The following is a 23,178-nucleotide window of genomic DNA, read 5'->3' as shown; positions in this document are numbered from 1 at the left end:
AAAACAAAATCTTCAGTTTTCACGGTCCTCTCAGACATCAGACTTCCAAAGGAATGTAATTTGAAGGCTTTTTTTTTTTACTTTCTTTCGTTATCTGGAAGGACCTCTCCACAAATTGTTAATAATTATTCCAGCCAAATAATTTAGGAACAGCCATATGGCTCAACAGAAGACAAATATTCTTCAGAAAACAAAAAATAAATGCTTGGCAGAAATGACCAATGTTAACATTTAAAACAATTTGTCAAATATCAGTAGTACCATTTGTTCTAGTTGCGGTAAATCATTTTGAAAAGTGAAAAGATGTTTTTAAAGGCTCACATTTTCAGAAGAAGTGACATGCAAAGTCAAGTTAAACACAGTGTTTTGAAAGAAATGAGTGTGAGCTCTTTGGGGGTAAACCTAAATTTAGAAATTAATCTCTGAATCTGCTTTTTGGTTTCCTCTGCTGATGCCAAACATTGGTATTGTTCCAGACGTAGGCACCATTAAGACAATGGCAGTGATATTAGTGATGTTATTTTGTAATAGTTCTCATTTGGCCTTATCTAATAGTTATCATATAGCCTTTGTTCCCATATAGCCTTAATAGTTCTCACACAGCCTTGTTTTCCTTGCAATTACATCATAGAAATGGCCTAACATAGCATCCCCCAGCTTACAAAGGCATGCCTGAATGTTTGTGGATGGTGCAACTTTTGCTAACTTTCGGGATACTGCTCTTAAAATATACCTAATAATTAGGAATGATAAAGTTCGGTTGTGACCCAAAACTCCTAATATAATATAAATAGCTGGCATCGACTCGATGATTCAAACAAAACCTGGTATAAGATATAAGTTGTTTTTTGTTGTTATTCTGTTTTACAGACATTAAAAAATGGCCCAGGGGTTATGCAGGTTCTAGGTTTGGTTCTTGCCTTTGGCAACTACATGAATGGAGGAAATAAGACTCGAGGACAGGCAGATGGCTTTGGATTAGACATTCTTCCAAAACTGAAAGATGTCAAGAGCAGTGTAAGTATTTTGCATGAGTGGCCGTAAGCACATTGAGGAGTCAAGGTTTTGTTTAGTAATGGGTTTGAATGTAAAGCAGTTGTAAAAAATATTTCTTTTATGTTCCTAGGTCAAATGCTTCTTTATGTTCTGAGCTAGAAAAAAGTAATGTCCATCAGATATTTGTGATTTTGTGATTAATGTTTCCTAAAGTGAATAATTTTCATTCTTATGTCTAATGCATAATTATAACTTTTTAATATAAAAACAATATAAAATAACTTTTTATATTGTTTTAATATAAAACAATAATTTCTTTTACCGTATCTTTCCCATGTCTGCTAATATTTATCCTTTTGGAATCTGAAGGCTAATTATTTTCTATGAATTAGACAGTATATCTCTTATTTTTTTCTTTGTCATGTTAAGCAATGGAGGCCAATAGGTCCATATTTTGAAAATAACACAATGATGAGTAAAATGGCTTGTAAATAAAATATAAAAGGTGATTCTACTCTGCTGCATATGATTTTCTCCTTGATACTGGTGTGTAGGGGGATGTCTAAGGTCTCTTGCAGACCTAATCATTTTTTGGTACTACTTCTGCAGTTGTGTTTGTTTGAAATTAATGTCTAAGCAATTGTGAGAGTGCCAGTAGAAATATGAGGTTAGGAATGATGGTTAGAGTCACAGACTCAAGTCGGAGACGGTAAACTTAAAAAATAAGAGTTACATTTCTCTGATAAAAAAATCATCACACAAAAAAGTAGGATAAAGGAAATTCTGGACATGTTTTTGAAATATTAAGTTTAATAATTGGCTTGTAGAAATAAAAATATGTAGGACTGTCCTTCCTAGATAATGAAATAATTTCCTTCATGGGAGAGAGAGAGACTTTTAAAAATCTTTTCTGCCAGCCAACAATTTGTTTATTGTTTTATATACAGATGCTTCTCAACATAAAATGGAGTTATGGCCTGATAAACCCATCCTAAGTTGAAAATACCATAAGTGAAAAGTCATTCAATACATCTAACCTAGTAAACATCAAAGCTTAGCCTAGCCTGCCTCAAACATGCTCAGAACACTTACCTCAGCCTACAGTTGGGCAAATCATCTAACACAAAGCCTATTTTATAATAAAGTGCTGAATATCTCATGTAATTTATTGAATACTGTGCTGCAAGTGAAAAACAGAATGGTTGTATGGGTACTCGCAGTACAGTTTCTACTGAATGCGTATCACTTTTGTACCATTGTAAAGTCAAAAAATTGTAAGATGAAGCATCGGGAGTCGGAGACTGTGTCTCTGTGTGTGTACGTGTGTGTGTGTTGTCAAATTAATACAGATATTCATGCAATATTCTTTCGTTGAGCATCTATGGAATGTGGACACTGCTCTTCCAAAATCGAATAATTCATAGTCCTTCCTTGGTACACCAGCAGCATATGATTTTTTAATTTTTATAATTGTTCAAATGCTCATGTGTATGATTCACATTTTCATAGAAGCATCTACTATAGAGAGCTGATAAATTACATTTGTTAAAAAAAAATGCTTAAGCCGAGTGCAATAGCATGAGCCCATAATCCCAGCTACTTCGGTGGACTTTTCAAGGCCAACCTGGGCAATACAGTGAGAGCCCTTCTCAAAAAAAAAAAGAAAGAAAAGTCCTTTTCTTAACCTATGGTAATTCTTGAATACTCAGAAACTGCTTGTTGGAGTGAAACAACTTTTGCAAATAACATTGAAATATATAGCATCAATATCATATTTAAATTATAGAAATGAACTGGAAATAGATTCTAGTGATCATATATAAATAAGAGATCATTTGTGGGACTTTTTTGGTATCAGTTTATATATCTTACGCAATCCTCTATTAGGTTAAATTTCATTAATTTAAATAATCAAGAGGTAATCTAAAATAAAAATTTAAATATGTAATCAAGAAATATGTTTTTAAAATAGTTTCACTTGTACTCAGAAGAGCTATGCAAAGTCTTCCTGAATTGGTTCTTTCTCTGTGAAACAAATGTAACTATATTTATTCCTTAGTGCTATTTATAGACCTCCATGGACAGAGCTGTTACTTTGATCACTTAGAATTTTCTCTCAGCATGCCTAGTTTTGTTAATTGATTCAGGTGCTGCCAACCGTTTCATTGAATTACAAGTTGGGAGAGAGAAAGGAAGTCAAGTTGCTTAAATCATTTTACAAGCAAATCCTGTCTAATGAGGGATATCTCTAATAGCTATATTACTGACTCATGTCAAACTTGATTATAAAGAGGTTTTGCTCTTTTTACAAATATAGAAAAAATCGTGGTTATATTAAACATTCCAGAGAATGTAGTTTGTATCATAGGGTTTGTTTTTAAAGTAAAATGTATACTTGAGCTCTCAAATTCAGATTATCTACTACTACTTTGGAACAATACAAAAAAAAAGTAAAATAAAAATTAATGCCCCTAAATAAACCAGAAAGGAGGTGAAAAGGTATTTTTGAAGTGTGTTAGATATGAAACAAATTTACCTTTTTTTAAATAGAAATATCCACATTGTCTTATTTATAACCACATGAGTGTTAACTCCTCAAATCTCAATTGCTGATATAACAAATTATAATATTGGAATTGTTAAAAGCTCCCCTTTACTTAGTATTGGAATGGTTAAAAGCTCCGCTTTACTTAAAATGATACTTAGCTTTTTTATTTCCCTAATCTATATGCTAATGAGCCTCAATCAAACTTACTGTTGGAGTGGTATCTGTTAGTCCAGCTATATATCAATGCTAGCAATGTTTAATTATTTCTTTTAAGATAGTAGTTTTAAAACATAAAAAATTATCAAACAAAAACAATAAAAACACAAAATAATAAAATATACAAGACATGAGCTAAATTTCTAATTGAGGGGGGTAACAATTGGAAAGTATTTACAGTCTAGACTTTGCCCCTAAATAGCTGTGCTAAGATTGGAACACTGGGGAGAAAAATCTTTTAAGCCATCAAACTCCTTAGACACCATGGCCAAGACAATTCAAAATGTAAAATTTCACATTTCATTCCAAATGTTCTCATGTATATACATGAATTCACTAGAATCTTTTTTGGTAACACTTTATATTTAATTAGTTAAAAAATATATTGTCACTGACTTTGGTCTTTCTGCCTAGGACAATAGCAGAAGCCTTTTGTCATATATTGTTTCGTATTATCTCCGAAATTTTGATGAGGTAAGACAATTTTTACATCTAGTCATATTCCATTATTCTTTATTCGTTGGATGATTTGGCAGTACTTTTTGTTGTTGTTTTTGTTTTGGACATACCTGCTATTATTCTTTTTTATATTGATAACCAATTTCTTTAAATATGATGGGGTTTTTTGTTCATTAGGATGCTGGAAAAGAACAGTGCCTCTTCCCACTGCCAGAACCCCAGGACCTTTTTCAGGCCTCACAGATGAAGTTTGAAGATTTTCAAAAAGATCTCAGAAAACTGAAGAAAGACTTGAAAGGTAACTTAAAATCCTGAACTCATGTTTTCTGTTTATGCTTTTTTAATGAGAGAAGGCAGACTTTTCAATGTTTTTAGAGAAAAGTAATCTTTTTTATCTTTATAGAACTAAATTTGTGTGTGTGTGGCAAAAGAACAATTTTGCCTATATTCTTATTCTTTGGTTGTTTAAAAAGTTATGTGTATCAAAAATTTGGTTATTAAGTAATATCTTGGTTATTTCAATTAACAATCCGTCTTGTCAGGAATAAGTTTACATTTTGTTTTCATTTTATAACCAAGAACATTTTGGTATTGGTCATGTCATGGTTGGATACAAATTATGTCATTGTTGTAGTAGAAGATAAATAGTCCTTCCCCATTTTCCCTTGGTGTACTTGCCCAGGATTTTCTGGCTTATGAACTTTCCTGGGAACAAAATATCTTCTTCTACTTAAAAACCACATACATGTATATTGTTTTATTACCAGTCAAGCTTTACATAAAATTATTTTGAAGAATAATAGGCTGAAATTTTTCAAATTTCTGAATTAAAAGTGGCATTTACAAAAAAACAAATAGTTTGCAGATTTTTTTATTTTGTAAGTAAAATTCCTGCTACCCCCTTTTCTTGATATTCTTATTGAGTTGCGAACACCTCAGCTATCTATTTCAGCTTCTTTCTTGCTGTATTACATACAGATGAGGAGTAAATACGTTTACCTGAGCTTTTCATTTGATATTGTGTTACTGTATGAGAAGAAAAGGCCTGGTTACCCCTGTCCAGAAACCAAAAAGATAGAACTTTTTAAGAGACTCCCAATTTTGAGATGTGTTTATCCAAAGATACTGATCTGTAATCAAATTCATAGAGTTGTGATATTCTAGTTACAGATGTTTTAAAATGGATTTCAGTGAGCATAGGGACATTATGTAGTGTGATTATAGTTCTTCTGTATTCAACAACACTTATTACGGACCTGGTTCATAGCAGACAGTTGCTAGGTGCTGTGGATCCACAAAGGTTACAGTAACCGCTGTTGAAGAGGGCTGAAATTCTGTCATTACCTGTACCCTGTTGGAGCCTTACAAGTTGGTGCTCATTGACTGAGGCCAAGAAAGACTGCCTTGACTTGCTCTGTTTTTCATACAATAATAATAAATAAAACTATGTTACATTTGTATAATATTGTGGTACTGTGTATTTTAAGCTAAGAATGAATTCTTAAAGCAACAAAAAAAACCACTCATGCTATAGTATTATACTTCAACCTGATGACAGGCATCTTGGTTTGCTTATGAAATTTACACACACTATGATGTGTAAATGCTAGAGGCATTTCTAGGGGATCTAGAAAATACTTCCCACTTCAATCAATAGTTCAGTCTTGTAAAGTAGGATTTCATAGTTTACAGGTGATTTGATAAAGGAGCGGAATGGGTGACCCTATTATCAGGATATCAGGATTTATGTTTGCTTTCTGGAGTTACATCACTTTGGAATGTGATCCCATTTTCTTATGATAAATACACAACTTCTTACTATAGGCATTAAACATACATGTAATTATGAAAATGGCAAGTTCTCGCAAGACTTGGAGCTAAAAAGAAAGACCTAGCTAACACCAGATAGTGGGTTTGAAAAGGACAAGCAGCCAGCCAGGCATGGTGGCTCACACCTGTAATCCCAGCACTTTGGGAGGCTGAGACAGACAGATCACCTGAGGTCAGGAGTTCGAGACCAGCCTGACCAATATGAAGAAACCCCATCTCTACTAAAAATACAAAATTAGCCAGGCATGGTGGCACATATCTGTAATCCCAGCTACTTGGGAGCCCGAGGCAGGAGAATCACTTGAACCTGGGAGGCAGAGGTTGCAGTGAGCCAAGATCGCGCTATTGCACTCCAGCCTGAGCAACAAGAGCGAAACTCCATCTCAAAAATAAATAAATAAATAAGTAAAAATAAAGAAAGAAAAAGACAAGCAGCCAGCACCTCTGAATACTATTTCCACATCTGCATTTGCCACCTACAAGTGCTAGGTGCCTACATTTGGTAGCACAGAAGATTAGATATTGAAGGAGCATCTTAGCAATTTTTGAGTACCTCAGAGTTTAAAGAGAGGATTTTAACCCTGAAGGTTTATACTTTATATCAGGGAAAGATGAACTTGTCTTTCAGATATCATCAGACCTGTGCCCTTGGCCAACAACGATCACATTTGCCTGGCACAGTATTTTCCCCAATCTGAACACAGCCTGTTACAATTTGATAGAATTGTTGAAATGGGGAGTTTCATGACCAGATGAATGTTAAGTTAAAGTTAAAAGGACTTAATGGTATTCTCCAAAAAAAAACAAAACAAAACAAAAAGAAAAACAGGGTGGTTGCAATTGTTTTCCCATTTATTACAGAGCACTTTTTTCACAGAATCTCTGGTGTGTTCTGTAGTCACTGAAACATATTTTGAGAAATGCAAGGCTGGTGTACTGTGTTAGTAACAGAAGAATGGCGTTTACCTTTGAGGAGCTTACAGGGAAGGTTGGAGAAATGATGCTATAGTTGATGAAATAATATAATTATATATTACTCTTCTTAAAAAATGGAATCAGCTCGAAGAGCTATTTACAAAGCTGTCAAACTCAGGATTAAAAACTGACAAATCATAATTTACCTCATTTTTTTTTTGCTTTTCTAAATTTGGGGTTTTCCATGAAAAACAAGATGTTTTATGACATGAGGAAGGAAATCTTATGGACTGAAATATAAATTCAGTTACTGGGAAAAAAAGATATACCCAAATGTAGAATTTCGTATCAACAACGCATGAAATCTGCCTCATGTCCTTTTTAGGAACGAGAGGAATATAAATAGATATGTACGTCCATCTGACTAAATGGGAGTCAAATGGAAAATTATTGGATTATGTTATTTTAGGAACAATTACTTTGAAATAATGTCTACTTTGATCAAAGTAGCCTATTAAATATGATTCCTTTTCTTTTCTTTCTTTTTTTTTTTTTTTTTAAGACAGTCTTGCTCTGTCGCCCAGCCTGGAGTGCAGTGGCACAATCTCGGCTCACTGCAGCCTCCGCCTCCCCATCTCCTGGGTTCAAGCAATTCTCTTGCCTCAGCCTCCTGAGTAGCTGGGATTACAGGCACATGCCACCACTTCCAGCTAATTTTTTGTATTTCTAGTAGAGACAGGATTTTGCCATGTTGGCCAGGCTGGTCTCGAACTCCTGACAAAAATGATTCCTTCTAAGTGATCAAGTGAGGGAATTCGTTTAAGAAGATTCATATGGCCACATTTTGTTTCCCAGAGGCAAGTTGTTATAAAAAGGTTTAGAAAATAGGATAAAGTATAGAAAGCATTTATCTCAATACCTTTCATACAATAAATATCCAATAAATCTTGGTCATTCATAATAAGGTAAACATAGAATAAGCAGTGTGATTAGTTTGATAAAGACAGTTAAGCAATAATCATAGTAGCTCATCTGCTGGCTGTAGCACTTCTGTTTCTGCTTAGAGACTTGATTTTTAATTCTAAGGAAAGGTTGAAAAATAATGTGTTATGGCTCAGACATTTTAATGAGACGACTGAATCTCATTTTAGCATTTTATAATAACATCCACTGTGTTTAGTTTCTCTGCTCACTCCCAAGATTTCCATATTTCCTCAGGGTGCTTCCCTGGCTTTCTGAGCTCAGTGACTTGTAGTTCGTTAAGCAACCTGATCTGCTTTTGATCTCTTCTGGCTGTCAGCAGCTTTTCTTGATGTAGTCATGCCAAATGATGACTCTGTTCCAGTGCCTTTCTTGAATAGGAATTGTAGCATTTGCCACATGACTTAAATCAACTCAACATGCACAGAGCATTGAGTAATTAAGTTACCGGAACTGGATGAGAATGTTCTCATGCAAATTCTTCTCTGTATCCTCTTTCTTTCTGTTCTTCCTCCCTGTACTCACACACTCTCTCTCTTTTCAATATCTGAGTTGAAAACAAGTTTAAAATTCATTAACTATACCTTCAAGTTGAAGCAATGTCCATTTTCCAGAGATTTATAGGAAAAACCAGCCCTCAAACTAGTTTAGGGTTTATTTTTGGCTTACAACTACTAGTTTGTAACTATTACATTTAAATTGTTCATTTCTGATATTTCCTTTTTTCCCCCTTATGTTTGAGGACAGGAAACAAATAAGCTTTTTTAAAAATAACATTTTACAGTGGTCCTTCCCACCCATCCAAGGTTTTACTTTCCTTGGTTTCAGTTACCCACAGTCAACCTTGATCCAAAAATATTAAGTGGAAAATTTCAAAAATAAACAATTCATATGTTTTACGCTGGGCACTGTTCTGAGTGGTATGATGAAACCTCCTGCCGTCTACCTTCATCCCTTCCGGCACGTGGATCCTCGCTTAGTTCAGTGTATTCATGCTGTATATACTGCCCACCTGTTCATCACTTAGGACAGTGGTCCCCAGCTTTTTGGCAATAGGGACCAGTTTCATGGAAGACAGTTTTTCTGTGGACAAGCCAGGGGGATGGTTTCAGGATGATTCGAGGGCATTACATTTATTGTGCACTTTACTTCTATTATAATTACATTGTAATATATAATGAAGTAATTATACAACTCATCATAATGAAGAATCAGTGGAAGCCCTAAACTTGTTTTTCTGCAACTAGACGGTCCCATCTGGGGGTGATGGGAGACAGTGACAGGTCATCAGACATTAGATTCTCCTAAGGAGCATTCAACCTATATCCCGTACATGCGCAGTTCACAGTAGGGTTCTGGCTCCTATGAGAGTCTAACGCTGCGGCTGATCTGACAGGAGGCGGAGCTCAGGCGGTAATGCTTGCGATGAGGAGCGGCTACAAATACAGATGAAGCTTCGCTTGCTCGCTGGCCACTCACCTCCTGCTGGGTGGCCCGGCTCCTAACAGGCCGCAGACCAGTACCCATCTGTGGCCCAGGGGTTGAGGACCCCTGACTTAGGAGCCATCTTGGTTATCAGATCAACAGATCACAAAAAGGGTGAGTATAGTATGATAAGATGTTTTCAGACAGAGAGACCACATTCACAGAACTTTTACAGTATATTATTATAATTGTTCTATTTTATTATTATTTTTTAATCTCTTACTGTGCCTAGTTTATAAATTAAGCTATAGCGTAGGTATGTGTGTATAGGAAAAAGCATAGTATATATAGGTTTCAGTACCATCTGCTGCTCCAAGCATCCACTGGGGATCTAGGAAGGTATCTCCATGGATAAGGGAACACTACCATTTTATGATTTTTAAAAAAAATTTTTAAAAATTTTATTGAGGTAAAATATACATATAAAATTTACCATCTTTACCATTTTTAAGTTATATTTTAAAATTAATATCTGTTTAGCATAGGAACTTTAGACAACCTTGAAAAATGTAGAGAAGAAAACATTTGTATTTCCACAGTTCCATGATACATAATGTTTATCTTTTGTTCTGTTTATATCTGGTAGGTAGGTGTTTATTGCATGTGCATAAATACATGAATTATGCAACTGGGTTTATGATGCACATAATTTTTGCAATTTTTGTCCACTCATTTTCTGGTCTATACTAGGATAATTTAATTTTATTTATTTACATATATATTCTATTAATATTTTCTTTCTGGTTGTCTATTTGATAAATTTTTAAATATTCTCTTCCTAACACCTCCAATAACATTTAAGAAGATGTACATAGTATTCCTGTTAATTTACTGGGTAATCCTAAATGTTAACATATTTTGTAAACTATACAATTTTATAACATGCTATAAATTTATGTAGTATATTTATTCTTCTAAATAAGGTGAATGTTTTAGAACATTCTAACTAACAATTGAACTCCTTCTACTTTCTTTTCAGTTTTTTTCCAGACTTTGGGTACTGTCATTTTTCTTAAAAACATTACTGCTGTTTAATAATTATTAGGTAATAACATTTATGAATATATTTAAATAATTACTGTGCTATCATTGTTGCATCTTATATTCCTCCCCCCTTCACATTTGATGTTCTTTCAGTGTGAGTGAATGGGTGTTAAACTCTTAGTCTGGGCCGGGCGTGGTGGCTCACACCTGTAATCCCAGCACTTTGGGAGGCTGAGGCAGGTGGATTGCTTGAGGTCAGGAGTTCAAGACCAGCCTGACCAACATGGTGAAACCCCATCTCTACTAAAAATATAAAAATGAACCGGGCATGGTGGTGGGTGCCTGTAATCCCAGCTACTCGGGAGGCTGAGGCAGGAGAATTGCTTGAACCCGGAAGGTGGAGTTTGCAGTGAGTGAAGATTGTACCACTGCACTCCAGCCTGAATGACAGAGCGAGACTCCATCTCAAACTGAAAAAAATTGTTCCCCCTTGTTTTGGAATCATAGTTTCACCAGAAATAGAGTTCTAGACTGACTGACTTTTCATCAGTATTTTGAAGATATTTTTGTTTTCTTCTGGTACCTCTTATTTTCAATAATTTTCATTCTTTTGTAGATAAGCTGTCTTATCTCTGATGACTTGTATAATTTTCTCATTGTCCTTATTCATTTTTGGCTTTCCTTGAATATGTATGGTATGAATATATTCTTTTAAAATTTTTTGTATTGCTCTGTACTTACAACTTCCTATTAAAATACTGATGGCTTCCTTAATATGTAGAAAAATTTCTCAGCCACTGTCTACCCAAGTATTACTTCACTTTTCTCTTTTTTCCTGAAACTCCTTTTAGATGTACATTGGTCTAATCCCTGTTGGTCTAATCCCTGTTAGCCCCTTGATCTAATCCCCATGTCTCCTAACATCTCTTTCATGTGTTTAAAATCACCTTCCACCTTTTGCTATTATCTTCATGCATTCCTCAACATTATCTTCTAATTCATTCATTCTCTCTTGACTCTGTTAATTCTAATGTTTATGTTATCAATGCAGTACATCATAATAATTCTTGTTTCCAAGATTTCTAATGTTTTTATCATATTCATTTTGCCTCTAATTTCTTATTCTTGTTTTGGATATTTATCTTCCTTTTATGTCATTGATATTTGTAAAAATATATTAAAGTCCCTTTCAGCTGTTGTTTCATCTGAAATGAATTCACCTTCCACTTAGTGATTTTATAAGTTGTCCTTCAGAGTCACTAGTTTCCTATGTGGTGTTAGAATGATGATTTTTATAAAGGTGTCAAGTTCACAATTACAGATTGAACTGCTTATTCTATTCTTTACCCCCTTCTCACTACTGCACTTGACCAGTCTTTAAAAAAAAAAAAAAAAGTCAGGAAATTATGGCCTATGGGCTAAACCTGTCCTCTTTTGTAAATAAAATTCAGTTGGAACACAGCCACGCCCAATCATATACACATTAGCTATGACTGTGTTTGTGTTACAACTGCAGAGTTGAAGAATTGTGATAGAGACCTTCTATCAGTGAATGTGTCCCTCCCTGACTCCCTTCTCCTGACCCCCAAAATCATTCACTGTCTTTGATTTTTTTTCAATTGCTTTAACTTGGCCTGCCTTTGGTACCCAAGTCACAATCAAAGCTTCTAGCAGCAGCATAGAGCTCCTGCCCTGTGGGCATATTAGCTTTATTGTAGATCCAGTCTCCACGCTAGTGAATGACTTGGCTGGGGTCTGGGCTGGGAAACTGTGGCTACTTACTCTTGCTGCCCCAGGCATAGAGTTGCATGTGGGCTACAGCCCTAGGAAGCAGTGAATTGTAGGTGTTTTCATCCTCCTTGCATGAGTTTGGGAGACCAGTTACCACTCTGGGTTTCCAGTAGAGAGACTGGTTCCTTTCCCTCCTGTCTGTTCTCTCCCATCCCCAGTCCTCACATAAGCCAAGATCTTTATCTATTCCTCCACGATCATAGTTCGATGACTTCTACTTCCGCCCTGTTTATTAACTTTGGCTTCTCTACTATTTCTGGTCCAAGGAGATATTTACATTTTTTAAAAGCATACTATGTCTGCTTAGTTTTCTCTTTATATGTTACCGTTCACTGCTTTGTGTTTTCAACAGAGGGAAAGCTCAGGCTATAAATTGATTATAAGTTCTGTTTGACTGGAATTCTGTATTCACTTTTATATCTTACGTTTTTCCTCACTGAAAATTATAGCAGAAACATTTTTCCATACTATTTCATATACTTCAAAAACTGCTTAGGATGGTTTCATAATTCGTCTCATGAATGTGCTGTAATTTAGTGAGTAATTTGATTCTTGTAGGAAATTAGACTCCTCCCAGTTTTCACTGCTCTTAAGTATATCATGTTGAGCATTCTTATTTATAGCCCTTTTAAAAGTTGTATCTCTGGTTGTTTCCATAATATAGATTCAGATTTGTAATTACTGGATCAAAGGTAATGAACATTTTTTTCAAGTTCTCGATATTACCAAATGTTATAAAAATACTTTCTAGAGGAAAACTGATGAATTTTAATGGGTGAGTTGTTTCTTAAAGTAAAACAGAATAATAAAATTTATGAAATTTAGATTAGTAAAGAATCTTAGAGACATTGTGGTCTCATACCTTAATCATTTAACAAATGTTTATTAAATTAACAGAAAATACAAAGTAGATTCTTTCCTCATAGATCATAGACTAAAAAGAGGACTGTTGATGATATGAATAACCACTATGCAGTATACAATTTTTTTTCATTATATGGAAACACAGAAGTAGTAGTTATTAGGTATACTTGGAAAATTATATTTAAATTGGACTTCGAAAGATCTGTAAAATTCTCCCAAGAGGAAAAAACAAATAGAATTTCAAGCATGGGAAAGAGCATGAGCAAAGTTACCCATCCTGTGACCATTTGGACTTTGATTATTTACTGGTTCCTGATCCCAGAAGTCTCTCAATTCATATCAGGTATATATCTAACAGATATAAAATATTCATACCTGAGATGGGGCTCATTGCAGTGGAATTCACAACCAGGGTGAAGATTGCGCACATATGTGGTTTGAAAAAGCCTCCCAGCCAGTAATGCTGATATGTCTTTCAAAGTAGCTTGCTATGACTACTCTGTGTCACTGTTTTACATGCATTAGCTCATTTAATCCCTATGCCATAGATAGGATCATTAATCCTCTCTTTAGTGATTGCATAACTGCAAGTTAGAGATAGTAAATGCTCTACAAAAAGTCACATAGTGCAAGCTGAGGCTGGATCTGGGCCTGAGGAAGCTGATCCAGAGCTCACCCTTTTAACCCCAACACAAACACCGCCTCCTTTTGGAGTTCACTGTGCAGAACCCTTCAGGGAAGGTTGAGAAGCCGAACATACAGATATAATTGCACTGAAGTATAGTAACAACCGTGATAAAATAGGAGCAGGGAGCAGAGTGGAAAGCGAGCCTGATTCTATCTAATTGGTTAGAACAGGCTTGAGTTAGGTAGTACCATGAGAACTGAGCCATGAATATAAATACTTTACCAGGTGAACAACTTTATGGAAGAAAATTTGAATAGATGAGCCACCAAGTTCACTGAGATGAAATTAATGCATCTTGGAATTTTCAGCAATCTGACATGATTCAAATACTGGCTGAGTACAGAGAAGTAGAAAGCAATAAAGACATAGACGTACGTAGTGAGCAGATCAATCCCACATAGACAGGCAGGAAGATTCTGAGTGGACAAGGGGTGTGTGTTTGATTGTGTGTGGGGGGTATTTGGAAGGAAATGGAGGAGGAGAGAGAGAGGCATTTCAGGTAGAGGAAATGTCCCAATGCCCCAGCATTCTTAGAACACAGTGACCATGAGATGATAGAAAATGTTTTCTGATTATAGAAACTCGACAAACTTCTATACTTTATAAGGAATTTTCATTTTACTCTAAATGCAATATCCAGCCATTGAAATATTCTATTCAGGGAAATGGAGTGATATGATTTATGTCTTGAAAGTACTGCTCTGGCAAGAGGAGAATTTGTGAGACCAGTTTGGAAACAATTGTGATTTTGACAAAGGAGGGAGACAGAGGAGCTGGGAAGAGCTAAACAAATCTTTCTATTTTTAGGGACAGTCAGTGTTCTAGATAGTAACTCTTTAGAATTTTCTGTAATCTATGTAATGTATAAATGCTTCTTAATAAAATTGTGTCATTCCATGATTTCCTTCAAGTCAATAGTATGTAGGTTACTGTGATGTTTTGCTGTTTGAGATGTTTGCATTTCTTTCCAGAAGCTTTGAAAGAAACATTTTCATTTGTGATTTTTTTTCCAAAGTTGATAAGCCTCAAGTATTTCTCTTTCTCCTCACTCCTTCCTCCACACTAACATGTATGTGTACTCTATTTAAATCAACATTTTTCAGTATTCTTTGACTTTTTTAAACTATTAGTCTCAAAATATACATTACTTTCAGTGGTGATTTTGCCATTGGAAAGGAGAATTAATGAGAAGAAAATTTTTCAAATCATTCAAGTCATTAGTCGTTGAATTCTAAGATTTGATGCCATTTATATATATTAGAAAAAAATAACAAAATCGTATTTTCTCCTTTTTACTGATTGCCTGCTGTTCTGACCCAGCTGTCTGGTGAAAACCGCAGCTAATTAAAGGTGATTACTTCCCTGTCATTTTGAGTTAAAGTACATTTTATTTTATAAATTATCTGTGATTGTGTTACAGTGTGTACTTTGCACAAATGTTGGCTTTTAAAGCAATAGTCAACTTAGTTTAATGCAAAGCCATGAGATTCTGTTTCTTTCAGGGACCTGGTATAAACAAATTATCACATAAAAACATGGTCTACACATATGTGGTACAAGTTTTCCATAAGATTATAGTCATTTACAACAGTTTTCATGAGAATGTTTCATTCTCATAACCGAGTCATTTCTTTTTCCATTTTTAATTGGCAAACTTCTGCTCATTCTTCTAAATGATTCAGCTAAAATGAATATACTTAGCTAAAATAATTCTTCTTCAGCAAGGCTGTCTGATGAACTTGCCCTACAGGAGAACCTTGACAAAGATTCACTGATAGCCACATAAACAGTGATTTGCAGCAGTGCCTGACAACATGTTAAATATGAGAGTGTAAATGTCAATAACTTTTCAAATCATGCTGAGCATTTCATCTTGGTCAGTATGTCTGGTGATTGGTATTCTTTTCAAAACTGTTAAAAGTCAGAGAATGTGAAATATTGGCAAAGATGTAGATTGGTGAGAACGCTTTTACACTGATGATAGAAATGAAAATTGATTTGATCCCATGAGAAACCATCTGGCAATATCTTTTTTTGTTGTTTTTGTTTTTGAGACAGAGTCTTGCTCTGTCGCCCAGGCTGGAGTGCAGTGGCCCGATCTCGACTCACTGCAACCTCTGCCTCCTGGGTTGAATCAATTCTCTTGTCTTATCCTCCCAAGTAGCTGGGATTACAGGTGCTGATTACAGCATGCACCACCATGACCGGCTAATTTTTGTATTTTTAGTAGAGACAGGGTTTCGCTGTGTTGGCCAGGCTGGACTCAAACTCCTGGCCTCAAGTGATCCACCCGCCTCGGCCTCCCAAAGTGCTGGGATTACAGGCGTGAGCCACCACACCTGGCTATGGTACTATCTTATTAAGTCAAAAATGTCTATACTCTGACCCAGCACTTGGCCCCTAGATATATACTCCAGTGCACAGGTGACCAGGTGAAATACAAAATGGCATTCATATTGATAGCAGCAGCACCAAAACCCTGAGATACTTTTCAACAAAATAATAGCTGAGTGAATTATGGTATCTTCTTTCAAAGGACATCCGTTGAACTGTCAAACTGATTGAACTCTATTTACCTGCATTAAAAATGGATAAATCTTATTAACACAAGCTTGAGAAAAAGCAAGTTGTAGGAAAAATATGAACAGTATGATTTCAGTTTTTAAAGTTCAAATATATAGACAAGTACAGTAGTCTCCCCTTATCTGTGGGGAATAAGACCCCCAATGAATGCCTCAAGCCACGGATAGTACCAAACTCTATATGTACTATGTTTTTCTTATACATACATACCTATGATAAAACTTAATTTATAAATTAGGTTCAGTAAGAAATTAATAATAATAATAAAAATAATTATACTGTAATGGTTATACAAATGTTGTATACAAATATTATTTGTATACAAAAGTTATACAAATGTGGTCTCTCTCTCTCTCTCCCTCTTAAAATACGGTAATATTTTCCGACTGTGCTTAACCATTGGTAACTGAAACCACAGGAAGCGAACCCATGGATAAGGGAGGGCAACTTCACTTGTTTAGGGATAGCCGGGGGATGAGAAACACAAAGTTAAAGGTTGTAGTTACCTCTGGGCCTGAGAGAGGGACAGAGAGAAACACACTGAATTTTTCCAAAGCATTGGCTATGTTCTGCTTCTTAAACTGGAAATGTAGTAGGTGAATATTCATTTAGTCTTTACATGTAACGTACATGTTATGTATGCTCCGTAGTACTTCTTTAATAATCATATTTAAGAGGAAAGAAAAATAGGCAACCACTCAGGAATATGTTTGAATTTGAGTTGAAATTTAGTCATCTGGGCCCCACAAATTTAAAATATGTGATTGCTCAGCCTTTCCTATACTTTATGAAGAAATTATATAGCAGCATATTCAAAAAGAAGCATCATTAAAGAACATAAGAAATTTAAAGAACAAACTATGTTTAAGACTTTATATATTTGCTCATGATGGTGCTAATAATATAAAACTTATTTGGGGAAAACAATCTGAGAAACTGGCATATTTTATGGTCAACAATTCAAATAGATATTATGTATAAGCAATTAATAAATTAGAAATAACTTCCAGTGTCAGAAAGCTGTTGAGTACTTAGAGAAACATAACCCATTAATTTTGGTTACTGCTTCTACTATTTCTGTGTGAAGTTAGGGAAACAAAAACCACATTTACTATTTTAATAGCAGTAATTTAACATAGAGAATGAAGTTAAACGCACGTTGAAGGATGTTAAATGCAGAAAGAGGATGCTGAGGAAAATGTGGAAAGCGTATACCATCCTTACAGCCAGGGGAATAAAGTGAAAATGTTGGGGTTAGCAAAGAATCTAGAACTTTGGATAGAGAGCTCTCTGGGCCTGGACCTCTAAGGAGAGTTACTACTGCTGCAAATGGGGCCTGAGGGGCTTGGAGGGGTACCCTGAAGAGCTGGGATTGGGGAGATCACAGATGGGCACCTCCATAGCTGGGATTGGGGTGCTTGGAGAAGGGGTTCTTCCTGGCTGCATTGGTGCATTTGAGGTGTGCGATGATACCGGATTTGAGGGTGTGGAAACAAGGTAGAAACTAGAAACACCTGCTGATTTGTGGAGGTGAGAGGTGTCTGGAGGCAGTGCTCATGAGAAGGACAAATCCCTTCAACCATCTTCTTCCTCTTCTTCCCACCTCCAGCCTCTTTCTTCTCCTTTCATTGATGAAACCTGTTGGGAAGCCAGAGGGCAAAGGACAAAGGTAGCTTGCTGAGCTGCCAGCACCAGTGTCCCAGGCCCTAGTACAAAAAAGTAGTTTTGGAGCTAAGAGACAATATCTTAATAACTGAAATGCTGTTTATTTATTTTATTCTTTAATATTACATATTTATATTATTCTAAGGTGGTCCCATGCATCTCTCTTATAGCTCTTCAAGTTAAGAATACATGGAAGAGATTTAGAACTCTTAAGATATTTAAACCATACTGTACTCTTCTCTCAGTGAACATTTCTTAATGTTGTCTTCTCACTTTAGTTCTTCCATGGTTGCATTCTAGATAACCTCAAAGACGATTATGTCCATTTCCAAAATTTGAGTAGAAAAAGTAAGAACAGAAGTAATATGGAAGATTCTGACCAATGTCCAGTACGGTAGAAAGATGTTTTGCTTACTTGAGTCACACGTTTCAGTTAATAAATCTGTGTTGTACCAGAGGATAAGAAAAAGGTCAGTACGTGAAGTGATAAGTGAGCAAAATTCATTTCTACATGCAGATCAGTCTAAAGATGGGAGCTGAAACAATAGAAGGGCTAACCAGAAAAGTAGTAAGCCCCTGGTAACTAGAAATATTCATATGCAGACCAGAGGACTATGACATTAAATAACTGTGTGTTATTTAATTTTCATGACTTCATCTGTTACACATGATATGAAACTTTGGTGTCACTCAATATGTTCAAGGTTCAAGGTAAATGAATCAACCCTAGTGACCCCTCCTAAAGCTATCACATGATGCTATTTATATAGCTATCACAATTAAATAATGGAGAATTCATTAATTTCATTTTGGACTGTCCCTTACTGATACAGTATACTCATTTAAATTATCTAAATGACCACTGTGGCCTTGTTTATAACGATGGATAGATGTTAACCTTTTATGTTTCCCAAGGCCAAATGTGTGAAGGAAGTCATTGTCAACAGCGTACATTCACCATTTGTCACATTTTTATTCTTTGACCCATCAGTAACTAGTTTGGAGAACTTGCTCATGTCAGACCAAGACTTACCCCTTAACTGATGATGACGGGATGACTTCTTCCTCTTTGTGAACATGTAGATACATTGAAGAGCACAGCAAGCAGTGTCAGTGGGACCCAGAGGAATCATCTAGTCCAGTCAGTGTCATCCAAAGTATCAACATATGGTGTGTCATCATTAATTATGAGGTGTGTCTTAACTCTAAAATAGGTCATAAGTAATTAGCTACTGCCAATAAAGAATGTGTTTGAAATAACCTGTAACACATTCTGTGTTGTTCTTATAGAAATGCCATTCTCACTCACAACCTGAAGCTTTGCCTTCAGTGCTTCTTGAGATGCCTAGATAAGTGCTTAGTTTCCTGTTTAGTATTAATGGTAGCCATGATGGTATATGATGCTGTTAGTGTAGTATCAGTAATTGCAGCAAACACTTATATTCCTCTTACTACATGTGAAGCACTGTTCAGTGTGCTTATGTATCTACCTATATGAAATCAGTTGGTCTTCACAATTCTGTTAATTAGATACTATTATTATCCCCATATTACAGATGAAGAAACTGAGACACAGAGAGGCTACATACTTGGCCAAAGTACAAAACTAGTAAGGGGAAGAGCCAGGATGCACACCCAGCCTCCAGGGCCTGTGTTCTTGGTTTCTAGGGTATATTGCTTTTCTGTGTGCTTTTGCTGCTAGCAGTAACAGTGGCAACAATGATAATAATGGTCAAAACTTCCATAGCCCTTTCTCACCTCCAGGCACCATTCTAGGGTATATTGGTTTCTAGGGTGTATTGCTTTTCTGTGTGCTTTTGTTGCTAGCAGTAACAGTGGTAACAACAGTAATAATGGTCAAAACTTCCATAGCCCTTTCTCACCTCCAGGCACCATTCTAGGTGTTTTACCTATATTAACTTATTTATCCCTCACGGCAAATCGAGGAGGCAACTTCCATTGTTATTTGTGTGTTACAGCACAGCTAGTATGTTTTGTCTGTCTTTAACCCATGCAGTGGACCTGTCCATGGAAGTGCATCATGTTTAAAAACATAACCAGTTGTGTGTGGAGGGTGACAAGCTGAGAATTATCTTGTAGGAATGATTATATAAACAGCAAAACTTTAAAATTTATTAATATATCCTTTTATTCATTTCCATTTAAAACAATGTTCACCTTGAAAATCTCTTCTGTTGAAGATTACTCCTGTGAAACACCTGTTGAAGAGTGTACTTGTAAAACCATTCGGTTCTCTTTAGCTTTCCGTATAAACTAGTGTACTCAGGACAAATAGAATTTATGACAGTGCTAAGGTATTGTGGGATTTGTATGTGTGTGTTATCTCTGTCCTCTTTCATATATTTATGTGATAAGGAGATCAATCTACATATCTTTAGTTGTTAGTGATCAGATTCTTCTAAAATCCATCTTTTGGAGAGAATAGTCCATTTAAATAACATGTTTTTTGTAGTATGCAGTTGGATCTAATGATCCACCATTGGTAAGACTAAAACATTTTGAGAATTTTCCAGAAGCTGTGGAAGATTCGTATTCATTTATTCATCATTTTTTCCCATGCCCCCCTTTACTGGCAGCTGTTCTGAGATCCTGGTGCTAAGTAGTTAAGATGGCAACAGATCTCTGGTCAACTTCTGAGTTCATTGATTTATTATTTCCCATTCTTTCCTCACTTTATTACAGTTGGTCTTTTGTCCCTAGCATTACTAAAACTGTTATCACTATTTGCCAAATTGAATGGATGTTTTGTTTCAACCCCTATCTTGTTTGATGTTGTTGCATTTGACTCACTTCTCATAACTCACTGTTCTGTTAGCTTCCTTAGCCCCACTCTCTCCTGACAACCTCACAATTCCTTCTGAATCTTCTCTCTTCATGGCCTTCTCTTTCTCTGCTGCTTCATAAAAGTTGGTATTCTTCAGCTGTTCAACATTGGCCTACTTGTCTTCTCACTGTGTACCTGCATCCCTCAAGTGGTTTTATCCAAATTCAGAGTTTCTGTTATCTGAGTTGCAAATACATACATGTGACTACCTGAAAACTACAGCTGGATGTTCCACTGACATCTGAAACCTAGTGAGTTCAAAACCAAATGCATTTTCATTCCTCTGAAACCTACTCTTCTTCCTCCATCTCCATCTCAAAGCCACCCAGACTCTACATCCATTTGGAATCCTCTGTTCTCCTCCCAACAGCACTCATCAACGCACATTAGAATCTCCATATGAGCTTTCTATGAGCCTTGTCGTGGAGATTACTTTTCTTTTTTGCTTTATATCTTGGGGTTTTCTTCAACTTGTATTTTAGAATCAGGGGGTACATGTGCCTTTTTGTTACAAAGATGCTAAGGTTTGGGGTAGGAATGATCCCCTCACTCAGGTAGTAAGCATAGCACCCAACAGGTAGTTTTTCAGCTCTTTTCCCCCCTCTGTCTCTCCCCACTCTAATAGACCCCAGTGTTGATCGTTCTCATCTTTATGTCTGTGTATACCCAATGTTTAGCTCCCACTTGTAAGTGAGAACATGTGGTATTTGGTTTTCTGTTTCTGCATTAGTTCATTTAGGATAATGGCCTCTCGCTGCATCCATGTTGTTGCAAAGGACATGATTTTGTTCTGTTTCATGGCTGCATAGTATTCCATGGTGTATATGTACCATATTTTCTTTATTCATTCCACTGTTGATGGGCGGGCACCCTGGTTGCTTCCATGTTTTTGCTATTCTGACTAGCACAACAATGAACATACAAATGCATGTGTTCTTTTGGTAGAACAATTTATTTTCCTTTGGGCATATATATGCAGTAATTGGATTGCTGGATCGAATGCTAGTTCAACTCTTAGTTGTTTAAGAAATCTTCAAGCTACTCTCCACAGTGGCTGGACTAATTTACATCCTCATCAACAATGTATAAGCATTTCATTTCCTCTGCAGCCTTGCCAGTATATGTTGTTGTTTTTTTTACTTTTTTTTTTTTTTGGAGATAGAGTCTCACTCTGTCACCCAGGCTAGAGATCAATGGCATGGTCTCGGCTCACTGCAACCTCTGCCTCCCGGATTCAAGTAATTCTCGTGACTCAGCCTCTCAAATCGCTGGGATTACAGGCACCCGCCACCATGCCCAGCTAATATTTTGTATTTTTAGTAGATACAGGGTTTCGCCATGTTGACCAGGTTGGTCTCCAACTCCTGACCTCAGGTTATCCGCCCACCTTGGCCTCCCAAAATTCTGGGATTACAGGCATGAGCCACCGCGCCCAGCCTATTTTTTTTTTTTTTGACTTTTTAAGAAAAGCCATTCTGACTGGCGTGAGATGGAAAGAGATCACTTTTCAAAATGACTTAGGTTGGAGCCCTGTCAGGTACATTCTGAAAAGAGTCCCCAGTTGATTCTGAAGTTTACATCTTCATGAAGGAGCACTGACCTTCCGTTCAATTACCAAGCTCTGCAAATTTTACCCCCTAAATATTTCTTGTGTCTGTATCTTCCCTTGTCTGAATTTAACTCTCGCTTTTGTCAGTACATATACAGTACTTGTGAAAGGTAGTGAGGCCAGACATCAATGTTTTTACTGTTTCTATGTTTTTTGTTTGTTTTGTTTTGCTTGTTTGTTTGCCTCACTACATGGAGTGACTGGGTTTTCTCAAATTATTTTCCCAGTGTCCAGTCACTAGCTCTGTGGATATTGAGAGGCAGAGTTGGTGCACAGGGCAATGACTGATTTGATGGTGCAGACTTAACAAGTAAGGTTTGAGTCTAAAACCAAAAGTCGAGCCTGTGGTACCTACCACACAGCATAGGTCCTGACTGTGCCATATATAGCATGCCCCTGGTGGGCTGATTTTATAGTTTTTGTTCTGGGAGTCATTTTTGGAGACCAAGTGTAGAGCCCAATGTCTCTGCACTTACACCTACTTTGCAAGCATCTTGCTGCCTACATTGATCTGCTTTAAGTGGCTACAATGGTGTCTGTTTCCTAAAACTGAACCCAGAATAATGTACAAACCAGGCTTACGTGGGAAACAGTTGGATTTTAGAAGAAAGCTTTCTGATCTGATTACAGTTATGTCTTTTCCTTTGTATCTGTTACGTGACTTCCTTCCTACTTGCTGAGGCAGGTTTGTAGATGCCAATGAAACTTTCTGGAAGCTC

The 23,178-nt window shown here is 36.2% G+C and overlaps 1 protein-coding gene across 5 annotated transcripts in view; it reads left to right on the top strand.

Annotated features, from left to right (window-relative positions):
- The window catches only part of FMN2 (formin 2), a 391,989-nt gene that overhangs the window by 240,325 nt on the left and 128,486 nt on the right, over positions 1-23,178 (top strand). For all 5 annotated transcript variants that reach the window (XM_063594698.1, XM_055098129.2, XM_055098105.2 and 2 more), the window contains 3 exons: positions 871-1,017; positions 4,175-4,234; positions 4,397-4,517. In XM_063594698.1, the coding sequence (XP_063450768.1) occupies positions 871-1,017; positions 4,175-4,234; positions 4,397-4,517 (328 nt within the window). The remainder of the gene's footprint in view (positions 1-870; positions 1,018-4,174; positions 4,235-4,396; positions 4,518-23,178) is intronic.

This window comes from Pan paniscus, chromosome 1 (assembly GCF_029289425.2).
Source record: "Pan paniscus chromosome 1, NHGRI_mPanPan1-v2.0_pri, whole genome shotgun sequence".
Lineage (NCBI taxonomy): Eukaryota > Metazoa > Chordata > Mammalia > Primates > Hominidae > Pan > Pan paniscus.
This window is presented reverse-complemented; position numbering and strand designations above follow the sequence as displayed.